Source organism: Natator depressus, chromosome 3, assembly GCF_965152275.1.
Source record: "Natator depressus isolate rNatDep1 chromosome 3, rNatDep2.hap1, whole genome shotgun sequence".
In the NCBI taxonomy this organism is placed as follows: domain Eukaryota; kingdom Metazoa; phylum Chordata; order Testudines; family Cheloniidae; genus Natator; species Natator depressus.
The window spans coordinates 206,437,828-206,450,582 of record NC_134236.1 but is presented as its reverse complement, the minus strand read 5'-3'; the positions used below and the strand labels follow the sequence as shown (position 1 = coordinate 206,450,582).

The 12,755-nt window shown below is 48.0% G+C and overlaps 1 protein-coding gene across 3 annotated transcripts in view; it reads left to right on the top strand.

Annotated features, from left to right (window-relative positions):
- Positions 1-12,755, top strand: part of TTBK1 (tau tubulin kinase 1) — a 121,039-nt gene that overhangs the window by 43,557 nt on the left and 64,727 nt on the right. The window contains exon 5 of one of the 3 annotated variants that reach the window (XM_074949767.1): positions 1,726-1,866. In XM_074949767.1, coding sequence (XP_074805868.1) covers positions 1,726-1,866 — 141 coding nt within the window. Of the gene's footprint in view, positions 1-1,725; positions 1,867-11,220; positions 11,244-12,755 lie in introns of those variants that run through there. The other 2 variants (XM_074949768.1, XM_074949769.1) reach the window with 2 other exon arrangements.

Below are 12,755 nucleotides of genomic sequence, written 5' to 3'. Positions count from 1 at the left end.
ATAGATTCAGAAAGGTCACATCATGCATTTGTCTTTGCTAAAGTAAACCCCCTTTCCGGAGCCATTATTTCACAAGCAGGGGTATCTGCATGTCCTGGCAAACAGACCAGAGGTGCAGGGGACCCTGTGTTGGCTTCTGGGGAGCTCTCTGTGCCGAGTGCAAGCAGAAGGCGAAAAGACAATAGCCTGGCTCCTCCGCCCAGGGAGGAGTGACGCCCCACCCAGAGTCAGGGTCAGCCCTCTTCTTAGGACTTCAGCGGGTAACACGCATTCCATATCCACACTCCCTTCCCCTAACCTGAGGCCTTCTGCAGGGGCTGTCTGTTCCCTACAAGTTTCTACTCTATAGACCACTTGCCTGAGAATCAGAGCCTGCTCCAGAACCTCCTGTAGGAGCCAAGCTGTTTCCTGTAGCTCTCCCCACCTTGACCTTGGGACTTCCTGCCAAGGCCTCTCTGCTCCTGGCTGCTTTCTCCCTAGCCGATCCATCTCAGCTGGGAGGTGTGACAGGGCAGAATTCTCAGCTGGTGTAGGTCAGTGTCCCGCCATTGACTTGCTGTGCCTGTTTACTCCAGCTGAGAATCAGACCCAGCATGGCAGAGTTATGTGCAGCATAGTGTGCTCTAGTAACTATAACATAGTAATCGCAGGCTGAATGGGGATGCTCCTTGTTCACTACAGAGCTCAGGATGTGGAGTATATATATTTCCCATAGCTGCCAAAGTTTTGCTGAGATAATAAAACCAGAGTGCGTGTTATCTGGATAATCCGTAGCCACTGTGACAGGGTCAGGCCAGATGGCTACAGGAGAGTGAAAGAAGGCAGATATATTAGCCCCAGATTAAGTAGGTCCCTTTTCCCTGGGTAAGGTAACAGGGGAGGTTCCAGAGCAATCGGGAACCTTCTGGAGACAATTAAGACAGACAGGCTGATTAGAACACCTGCAGCCAATCAAGAAGCTGCTAAAATCAATTAAGGCAGGCTAATCAGGGCACCTGGGTTTTAAAAAGGAGCTCAATTCAGTTTGTGGTGTGCGTGTGAGGAGCTGGCAGCAAGAGGCACTAGGAGCTGAGAGTGAGAACGCGGACTGTTGGAGGATTGAGGAGTACAAGCATTATCAGACACCAGGAGGAAGGTCCTATGGTGAGGATAAAGAAGGTGTTGGGAGGAGGCCGTGGGGAAGTAGCCCAGGGAGTTGTAGCTGTCGCACAGCTGTTCCAGGAGGCACTCTAGACAGCTGCATTTCACAGGGCCCTGGGCTGGAACCCAGGGTAGAGGGTGGGCCCGGATTCCCCCCAAACCTCCCAACTCCTGGTCAGACACAGGAGGAGTTGACCTGGACTGTGGGTTCACAAAAACGGTCAAACTGAGGGCTACTGTGAAGCTCCAAGGCGAGCAAATCCGTCAATAAGCGCAAGACCCACCAAGGTAGAGGTGTCACACCACCTGTCTTCAAACTGAATTTTAGGTGGGGGAGCCTTGAACCCCGTTCACTGCAGGGTTGCTTCTCTACTCCTTGGGACTCACTTTGAGCCTCTGACTTTCTCTGCCTGGGGGAACCAAACATGTTAGCAAATAAACTGGGAACTCATGGTGCTGCCTTGACATGCACTGTGTTCCTGCCTGAGGCATCTTTCGGTGGGGTGGTCGGGAGAGTACTGAGTTTTGTGTGATAATGGCTGCTGCTGTCCAAACTGATTATTTTATTCTTTTCCTTTTGGCCAGTCCAACTTTGCCATGGGTCGCCTGCCTTCAACCTACAGGAAATGCTACATGTTAGACTTTGGTCTGGCCCGGCAGTACACCAACACCAACGGCGAAGTCCGGCCAGTAAGTGACACCTTTTCCAACTCTGCTTCCACTCAGGCAAGGAAAGGGGTTTTGTTGTTTTTGTTTTGCTATGACATATATTGGGACTGCTTCTCAGGCTGGGTGGGGGTGGGGACGGATTGTGTTTGAGCAGGGAATGGAGGCATCTTGCTATTGTCTGAGAAATGTGGGTTTTTTCCATGCTAACGGTTTTCCACGATGCGCTTGGGCCAAGCAGGCGGGAGGCCAGAGCTGTCTGAGCTGGTGGCCTCCCTCCCCGCCCAGTAGAACAATCCCATTCATGTCTTTGTCTGGCCTAGTCTGGGGAATAGAGCTGGGCGTATTCTTTAGAGTTGTTTGTTCGCACGGCAGCGGGTGTCTGAAGAGGACATTGTTCTCCCAATACACTGAGTGTGATGTAAAAAGAAAAAAAAAAGGAGTACTTGTGGCACCTTAGAGACTAACCAGTTTATTTGAGCATGAGCTTTCGTGAGCTACAGCTCACTTCATCGGATGCATAGCATATCGTGGAAACTGCAGAAGACATTATATACACACAGAGACCATGAAACAAAACTTCCTCCCACCCCACTGTCCTGCTGCTAACAGCTTATCTAAAGTGATCATCAAGGAAGGCCATTTCCAGCACAAATCCAGGTTTTCTCACCCTTTTCCCCCCCCCCCCACACAGACACACATACAAACTCACAGAGTGAGTTTGTATGTGTGTCGGGGGGGGGGGGGAAGGGTGAGAAAACCTGGATTTGTGCTGGAAATGGCCTTCCTTGATGATCACTTTAGATAAGCTGTTAGCAGCAGGACAGTGGGGTGGGAGGAAGTTTTGTTTCATGGTCTCTGTGTGTATATAATGTCTTCTGCAGTTTCCACGATATGCTATGCATCCGATGAAGTGAGCTGTAGCTCACGAAAGCTCATGCTCAAATAAACTGGTTAGTCTCTAAGGTGCCACAAGTACTCCTTTTCTTTTTTCTTTTTACGAATACAGACTAACACGGCTGTTACTCTGAAACCTGAGTGTGATGTGGTTCACCAAGACGCTGGGCTGTCACCCCTGCCAGGAGCGTTGTTCCTTCCCCTGCCTGGCTTTGTCTCTGTGCATATTGTCCCTTTCATATTTTTGAGTAGGGGGCTGAGAGTGGTTGCTCAGAGTCGGGGAGAGGGGAAGTAACTTGCTCTCCTCGATGTGTGTGGCATATCCAGCCCTCTTGCTTAGTAATGCATTGTTTGGGCTCAGCCATGAGTGCAGAGCAAGCTCCAGAGATGTACGTTCCACCTAGATCCCTTTAAGCTTCTGGCTGAGCACTCCCGGCTTTGCCATTGAATAGGTTGCTCGCTCTCCCAGGACCAGGCCTTGGCGAGCTCCAATAATCTGTTTGGCTGGCTGCCCAGTGTCGCACCTTTTTGGCTTCAGAGCCTCTTATATCCATGCACACTGGCAGCCATGCTGCCTCTCCACAGAACCCCAGCCTAACTCATCCTGAAAGTCCCAGGCTTTGGCCCAAAGTGCTTCTACCCTGGAGGTGGGGTGGAGCCTGCTGGGCTCAGGGCCTGAAAGCCTGAGAGCCCAAGCTGTGGTTCAGTGAGTGGCTTCCCCACTGCTTTGGGCCAGTCTGGCTAAGCAGACTATGGGCAGCAGCTAGGTCCCACCAGTCACTACTGCAGAGAAGGCAGAACTGGGGCAGTTGTGGGGATACTTCTCCCTTATCTGATACGCCCCCCCCCTCCCCCGGCTCCAACCATGTCCTGCCTGGAGGGGGGGCTCCAGCAGCCCCTATGGACTCTGCATTCAGGAGTTTCTATTAGGTGTGTGTGTCAGGTGGTGGGGAATTACCCAGCGTAGAAATCTACACAGAGACTTCCCTCATGGTATTCATTGTTATAGCCTGTACCAGTGCTGGTGGCGTCAGTGAAGTGTGTTAGAAAATCAAACCAAAGCAGCACAGAATAAAATCCTGTTTAACGTAAGGGCACAGATATGGCTGAGCCACGTCAAATTGCCAGGGAGTCACCCTTGGTATGAACACTCTGCGCTTATGCCAGCTATTAGACTGGAGCATGTTTATCATGGGTCTCTGCACCATGGTGGCTGTACTGATATTTGAGCAGGGCTGGACATTCCCTTGGTAACAAGACTATCCAGAGTTAGCGCAGCGAATGTTACCAGTATTTCTGGGAAGGAGATTGATCGTCTATTCAATTTCTAACCATTAGAGACGAAGATGAGACCTTCCTGGGGTGAGATTATCCAGCTGTTCCTGTGGGGCTTCTTGCACCTTCCAGTTGGGTTTAAGATATCACACTGCCGCCCATCTCCATAGTATCTGGTCATCTTCCATGTAAAACCAATAGCAACAGCGAAGTCCCCAGGGGCCTCCATGGAGACTCTGGCCCTCCCCCTTTTTTGGGGTCAAAGCTGTGCTTGGATAGGGGGTTTGAGCTGGTTGGCTGACTTGTTATTGTGGGGCAGTTTGGGTTGATTGCTGAGGGTGGCCACTGCCCGAGACAAAAGAGTGACTTCATGGAGCTCAGGTCTGATCCGATCTGACAACTCCTGTTCTGTTTCACTGACAGCCACCATTTTCAGATACAAGCTCTCAATTTTTCTGACCCCCTCCCCCTCAGATCACAGCACTTCAAGGACCCCATGAGGTGGAGAAGTGTCCCCTCGCCCCACATGGTCTTTTCCGGCCAACCACTTGATGAGACTGACATCTGTCTGTGTGTTCCGTCCCCCTACAAAAGCTTTGGCTGTCTTCTCAAGCCAGTCATTCTGCTTTGGTCCTACTCTCACCACGCACACCTCCCGTCACACCAACTCACCCAAACAGCCCTTGTCCCCCACTCTCTAACTGCCCAAGTCGGCCACCGGGAAGGAAATTTGTCTTGTGAACCGAACAGCAGCAACACCACACTGGCTCTGTGGAGAGGCTGTGCCAGCAAGATGCTTTGAGCTGGAATATGACTTTAAGGCATGTCCATTCTGGGGCCTGCCTGCCTTCACTGAGACCCCATTAATAACCACAGGCAGCCCCTAACACATTCAGACAAACTGATAAGAGTTTGCATTATTCTATTATAATCCCATTGAATTCAACTGATTTTCCCCTAATCCCCCTCTGTCCAAGCTTTTTGACTGAGAGTGAGTTGGTGGTGTAGTTTCCAGGAAGGCTTCACCCTTCAGCCCCTCTCCTTTTGAGGTTATGGGGTTCCTGTCTCCTTGGGGGTGCCTGCAGGGAGTTACCCAGACAGCAACAAACACAGGATTGAATAGCTAAAAACATGGAGATGGAATGAAAACAAAAGACAGGGTTTGCGTAACCACAGTAGACTGACACTCCTCCTATGTGAATCAGAGATGGCGTTTTCTGCTTCAAGGAAAACAAGCAAAGGGAATATGTGCCTTGACGACTGTCCCATCTCAGGCCATTAGTGCAATAATTGGGTGTCAAAGCCAGTTCCTCAGAGTAAATTTCATTATCTAGTGCTTGAAAGTAGACTGTGCCAAACAGGATGCAGGAGGAAGTATCAGAGAGTCTGGTGCTGGGGAATGACATGAAAGGAAATGGAGACCAATATTTATTTAGTTTTTAGTATTTTATGTTCATTATATGCCCCCCCCCCCCAGCATCATGGTGGGCTGTGGAAGGGGAGTTAAATGGAAGTTTACTACACTATTCTTTCTTTCTGTGGACGGATAGAGTCCTCAGAATGCTCACGCTGGTTAGACTGCAAACCTCCTGGGGTTCCCCTTTATCCTGAACAAAACCAAACCTTATCTAAGCTTTCCCCAGAGCTGCCTGTTTCCAGAGTCTTCCTGCAAGACATCCAATCCCTCTCCTGCTTTGGAGACTCTCCACCTTTCAGCCACCAGAGCTGGAGCTAGTGAGACCCAGCTGCTATGACTATCTGACTGCCAGGGTGAGTCAGCAGAATAGCCCTGCATTTTCCTGCCGAGTCCTAGAACCTGCCATCCTGTCACATGCCCCTTAAACAACATCAGCACAGGTAGCTATTTTCTGCAAAATGCATACACACTAAAGACGTACCTGAAGGGCCTTTTGCTCTTAGAGCTGGCAAAACTGATTGTAGCTCAGCTTCCAAAGGTGTGGGCCAGGAGTACAACACTCAACTTAATTTCTCAAAATGCTGGAAAGGTTGTTTTAAAGTGAGATGATTGAGAGGTAAAGAGAGAGAACCCACAGCAAGAACTACCTGGCAAAATGACCTTTACGTTACACTAAAAAAAAAAAAAAAAAAAAAAGAGAGACTGTGACAGGTTCGGTCACAGAGATCCCCTTGGGACTGTCATCTGATGTGCTGCAATTACCTCTGAGCCTGTTTCTGGGCCTCAATTTCCTTGTCTTAATTCCATCTGCCTTTTGTGTTCATTTTCCTTCTCAGCAATCTCTGCACTTCTAGCTTCTTCTGAGCTTCACTCTCACTCATTTTGCTTACTTTTCCGTCCCTATTTCCCTTACCCAAAATAAGCAAACAGAAAATAACAAATCAGTAACCACTTTGTCTGTTCTCCAGCCACCACACTTAAAACTCACTTAAAATCACTACCAGCGTCTCGGAACAATCAGCCGTGCACATATCCTGCCGACTACGCCACTGTGACGGGTTCGGTCACAGAGATCCCTTGGGACTCTCACCTGACGTGCTGAGAAATTACCTCTGAGCCAGTTTTTCCTGCCAGCTTGGAACTCCAGAACCCTGCTTTGTTGAGCCAGATATGCTAGCCTGCTGCAGCACAGACCCAGGGTCTGCGCCACACCCCCAAAGCTGCAGGCTTTAACTAAAAACAGCTCAGCAGTCACCTATCTCCAGCACCCAGACACCCAGTTCCCAATGGGATCCAAACCCCAAATCGTTTAACGCTGTATAAAGCTTATACAGAATAAATTCATAAATTGTCCTCCCTCTATAACACTGAGAGAGATATGCACAGCTGTTTGCTCTCCCAGGTATTAATCACTTACTCTGGGTTTATCAATAAACAAAAGTGATTTTATTAAGTATAAAAAGTAGGATTTAAGTGGTTTCAAGTAATAACAGACAGAACAAAGTAAGTCATCAAGCAAAATGTGGGAAAAACGCGCAAGTGTAAGCCTAATACATTAAGAAACTGATTACAGGTAATATCTCACCCTCAGAGATGTTCCAATAAGCTTCTTTCACAGACTAGACTCCTTCCTGGTCTGGGCCCAATCCTTTCCCCTGGTACAGTCCTTGATAGTTCCAGCAGACATCTCAGGTGGCAAGCAGGGATTTTCTCATGACTGGCTGCCTCCTTTGTCCTGCTCCACCCCCTTTTATAGCTTTGGCACAAGGCAGGAATCTTTTGTCTCTCCTGGTCCCCACCCCTCCTTCTAAATGGAAAAGTACCAGATTTAAGATGGATTTCAGTATCATGTGACATGGTCACATGTCACTGTAAGACCCCCTAGTCTCCATTCCCCATGGGCTGGCCCACAGGTACATAGGAAGGTTTGTAGGTCAATAAACCGTTTACAACCAATTGTCCTAGTCAATGGGAGCCATCACAATTCTAAACCACCATTAATGGCCCACACTTTGCACAATTACAATAGGACCTCAGAGTTATACTTCATATTTCTAGCTTCAGATACATGAATGATACGTGCATACAAGTAGGAGGAATATATTCAGTAGGTTATAACCTTTGTTATGATACCTTACAAGAGATCTTTTGCATAAAGCATATTCCAGTTACATCATATTCACATTCATAAGCATATTTCCATAAAACACATGGCGTGCAACGTCACAGAGACTATTGTTGAGCGAATGGGAAACAAATGATGGACAGAAGAATACAGTGTGTTCAGTGTGGGGCAATCCGCGCGGACAGCCAAAACTCTAATTTCATGAAGGAAGTTCCAGGCATGGTTTGAGGCCTGGGTGCATGCAGAATTCTGGCCAGGGCCCAGTGAAACAGTGGAGGGATTACACTGCCTCACAGTGAGAGACCAACCACTCAGGGCTTGTACACGCTACCACTTATGTCGGTATAACTTATGTCACTCAGGGGTGGGCGTAAACCACCCCCCTGAATGACGTAAGTGAGACCGACCCAAGTGCTGGGGTGGACAGCATTATGTTGGCGGGAGAGCCCAAAGCAGGCAGTGAACATTATAGCATGAACTGAATCATACAGACAAGAGGCATAGCAGAATGGAGAACATAGGCTCACTTGTGTAAAGGAGCCAGCCTGTCCTCCTTATTAGGCATTTTTGTCTTTCATGTCAGGGCCCGCAGAGTGTTCTCGGTTTGTGGATAATAATGCATTAGCCCTTGATGACTCCTTCAGTTCTGCTGTGCGTTGTCACATCAGCATGTCTGGCGAGTGCTCCCCCTCCTCAGGAAGCTGGGCTTCATATAGCGCACATTTCCTGTAGCCGCTTTTGAAGCCAACACGCTCCTGTCGTTTCAGGTGCTTTTCTCCAGGATGCATCCTTGCCCTCCCAGGCCGCCAAGTCCAGATTTCGATTTGCAGGCCTGTAGTCCCAAAATGGCTAGGCGGATTTAATTTCAGTGTGAGAGAGATTCCTTCTGCCCTCAGCTCTTCAGGGTCACAGTTCAGCCTGGAGTAAATAGTGACATCCTAGATAAAATCCTCTAAAAAGAGGAAGACCTACAGGAGAGGCTAATGCCAGCTAAATGGGGATGGTGTAACACGTGGGCAGCCTAGCGTGCCGTCATTACCATACCCTAACAGGATTTGTAAGTAAACTCTGGGAGAGGAGCTTTGCAGTTATTTAGCATGCTGAACTGCAGGTTTTCAAGGCTGCATTCGCACCCTGTGTGCTCTCTATAGAAACCTGGCTCAGTACTGTTGGTAATTGTGTTCATTTGCGCCTGGTGCCTACGTCCTTTTTAATATAATCGCAACAAGCTGTGGATTCTTTGCATTTTCAAAAATATATTCACTGAAAATTTTCCAAATGAGCTGTTATTTCACCAGCTCAGTGCAGTCATTTATTGGCCACCAAGGGAAAGGTGGTCTTCTTTCTGGGATGTAGCTCTCCTGTTTGTCTGAACTGGCAATGTGCTATTGTGCTCTGCAAGCTACTCTGTTTTTTTTTCTTAGTCAGCTGCAGTCCATTGATTAGATCTGTCTCCTTGTGATTCAGACTGCACTGCAGTAGTTTCCAGTGCCTTGCTGAAGATACTATATACATGTGCGAGTGACGGTCTGTCTATTGCAGAAGGAAAACATTTTAGGCAGAATGGTACTTAGCCTCTTTAGATGAACATGGTCAGTATTGCAGGACAAGGTAACAAAGAAGAGTTTAATTTTCTGACATTAGTTTTCCGTCTAAATCTATGCTTGCACTTTGGTGCAAACTGTTAAGAGCCTTTTGTTACTGCAGTGAAAAGCAGACTAGAAATGCACCTAGGTAAAGAAGAAATGGTATTTCCTACAACTGGAGCAGATTTTCTTTCACTTGGAAAGAATGAACTGTAGAGAAAGACTGTGCATAGAATAGATTGTATCCTTCCTGAGACCTGAAATACTTAAATCCAAGCCCAGTGGGTTTGTGCTGCCCACCTTTCACCTGAGACCTATCATATGTAAAAGAGTTAGGTCAGACATCAGTATTAGTGATTGTATTGTAGTAGCATCAGTCAGACTCAGGGGGGACCCTAGTTTTTGCTAGGTACTGCACATGACACTCATAAAAGACACTGTCCCTGCCCTGAGAACTTCACAGTCTAAAGAAATGAAAACAGACAAAGGGCACAGGAAAGGGATGCAAAATCCAGGCACAATGCAGGGAGCGATGGGCACGGGATTTGGTAGTTTCAGGACTTTTTCAAAAAAAGTTTGTATTCATACTATAAAAGCGTAGGATTTTGTGGGGGAGTGGGTTGGTACTAGAAATGACGTGGAGGAGAAGAGGAGATTATTATTGTCTTATCTGTAACAAAGGTGAATAACTGGACACCTGGCAATTATAAAACTCTACCTCGGAGGGGACAAGTTAAAGCAGCTGAGTACAGCAGTGTGGGGGAGTTGAATAGTGCACGTACAGCTACAGCAGTAAGCCCAAACCGATGTAAATAAACATTGTATTCTCACAAAGGTTACGTTCATAGCAAGATGTGTTTGGTTTGTACCCTGCTGCTGTCGGACACATCACAGCTTCCATGTCACCATGAGTCTAAATGGTAGAATTGTGAATCATGCTGGAGAACTTGGAGGGTAAGCTAAATTGGGGCAGGATTTGTCTTTTTGTTCTGTGTTTGTACAATGCCTAGAACAGTGGGGTCCTGGATGCCACTGCACCACACTACAACAACCTAAGTAGATTCATGACATTCACTTCCAGGTGATTTTATTGAATCAAATGCAATAATACCTCCCTGCGTTAAATTTGTCACAGAGCTTATTGAATTGTTTATTAGTGCTGATTTATAATGTAAGCCCATATCTGCAATCTTACACGCTTTTAAAACAGACAACACAATAATTCACAGTCTATGTACCATATAATGGACAGTGCAAACGAGCTGTCATGTTTGTCCTCGTTATGGTGAACCCTTAACAATCCCTTCTACGGCCACACTCTGACCTTCAACATACTCCCTTCCCAACCCCGGTGCAGAGCCCCAAGGCCACAAGTGTATGGCACTAGCCAGCCTGTAGTCACAAGGAGGGAGGAGATAGGGCCTGTGGCCCAGCGAGATGGTGGGGCCTGGAAGTGGCTCATGTGACCTGGTGAAGGGCAAGGCAGCAGCTGGCAGTGTGGAGGGGTTTTCAGCAGCAGGGGAGCAGAGCTGGGGTTTGGGTCAGGTGGGGAAGGGAGAGTAGATTTGTCTGTGGGAGCGGGAGGAGCCCCAGAGGGTTGATTTAGTCAATTTATTTCATTTGAGTGGGAGAATCAGAAACACTTGCCTCAGGGAGGGCAGGACTGAAGCTCCCACCACAGCACTTTGGGCATCAGCCACCACTGCTCTGCGTTTTATGCCTTGTGTTAGAAACAGCGAGTGAGGAGAAGCTGGTCTCGGGAGAGACCCCAGTCCCTCTGGCGGAGAGCTCATGGTGCTTGACAGGCAGTTCACAAATTATGGGTCCTTGTCCCAAAGGGCTGGCTATGTCAATGAGCCCCCACACAGCCAGGGGAGACGCTCCTGTCAGTGCTGGGGAGTGAGCATGGGGGCTGACAGCAGCAGCTGAGGAGGAGATGCGTGCATTGGGAGGGACGCAATATTGCTTTGATTTTTAATTCATTTCTATTTAATTTTTTCTCCATTTTGTGTTTTTTTTTATCATGGTTTTCTTTGGGTTTCTCTCTGTTTTACAGTTCTTTTGGGCTCTTCTTTTGAGGCTGTGTTTGATGCGTTGGCTTCCCATCCGCTGCTCGTAACCATCTCTGCCATGAGTTGTGAGTGAGCCATCACCATGCTTCTGGGTTTCATTTTGTTTTATGCTTTTGTTCTCGATGAAGTTCAGAATTAAGTCTGTTTTTGTTTTCCCTTCATGATATGTTTCTGTTTTTCAGCAGGATTTTGAGATCCACCTAATCTGATGCAGAAGCCCAAAGCTGTTGGGGTTTTGGCCCCAGGAGTGCTTGGGCACTCTGGGGGTTCCAGTCTCAGGGACCTGGTTGTCACTCTTGGGGGTCTGGTGTCAGGGGCAGGGCTTTTCCTCCTGGGTATTGTTGCATTTTGAGTCTGGTTTTCCGTATTCATTCCTTCCCAACTCCACATGAGGATAAAAGATGCTGCTGTCGTCAAGGGTTGTACAAAACACTGCCGTTTAAAAGGGACATCGCTAAATCTCACGGGACAGAGAGTTTGTCTCTGATGGGGCCTTCAGCACAACCGCAGCAGAGACTAGGAGATCAGTGCCCCTCACCCAGGTCACCAGGGCAGCCTGCCTGTCGCACGGATCGAAATTGGAAGTTCCGATTATTGAGTTTAAGTTGCTTTATTTACTTGTTTGTTTAGTTGAGCTTCACTTCCTGTCCCACCTTTTGCAGTAAGCCCTTACAACCAGGACCTATTGCCAACCACTGCCAGAGAGCTGGGGGACTCCTCGGTTCTCCAGGGGCCCTGTCCATGTTTCCCTGGAAATCCCTTCTGGGTTTCCATCCCGTGTACACACTTTGGAGGAGAAAGGGTTCTCCTTGTTTAGTCTGAAGTGTAAATATCAGAATTTAGTAACATCTGCAAAAAGCTCCTGTCACAAGTGAAGAGAAGTCACCATTTCATAGAGGTCATTGGATAATCCGAGATCCCACTTCCAAGTCCTGTTAATTATTTTTCTCTAAAATAAAACTGTGCCCTGCCTTTTCCAGCAGATGACACCCCCACCTTGTATTCGCTACATTAAAACCTTATTTCCCTGCCATGAGATTGGCTTTACAGATCTCTACTCCTGGAGCTCCTTGTTGAATTGTAGCTGACCAGTACCTAAAGAAGTCAGATGTGAGGAGTGTCCATCACAGACCACCATAGCTTGGGGCATTTGTCTGGGATTGTAGCTTACATCCCTGTTCAATCCCTGGGGCCTTTATCAGTAAGAACCTCTCTCCAGGTGCTTCCCCTTGAATGTACTTTGGCAGAGGGTGTTGGGTGCACGCCATCTCCCCACCATGCAGCTTCAGTTTTGACTTCATTGACCCCAGATTTGGCTCAGGTAGGAACATCTTCCTCAATGCCATCAGAGGAGCTGGAAAAGAGTTTCCTGGCACCGTCTGGCATTGCGAAGGGGCTGGAGATGCTCTACCAGGCCTGGGGACTTTGAGGCGGCTTCTCACCTCTACCAGAAGCAATGCAGCTCGAGGGCTTAACGCGGTGTCAGTGAATTCTGCGTGTACCTCGTCCACTTGGCTATTCTCAATGCACAGAGATGAACACCTATCCAATAGACTAGGATCATTCGCCTGTAGGGT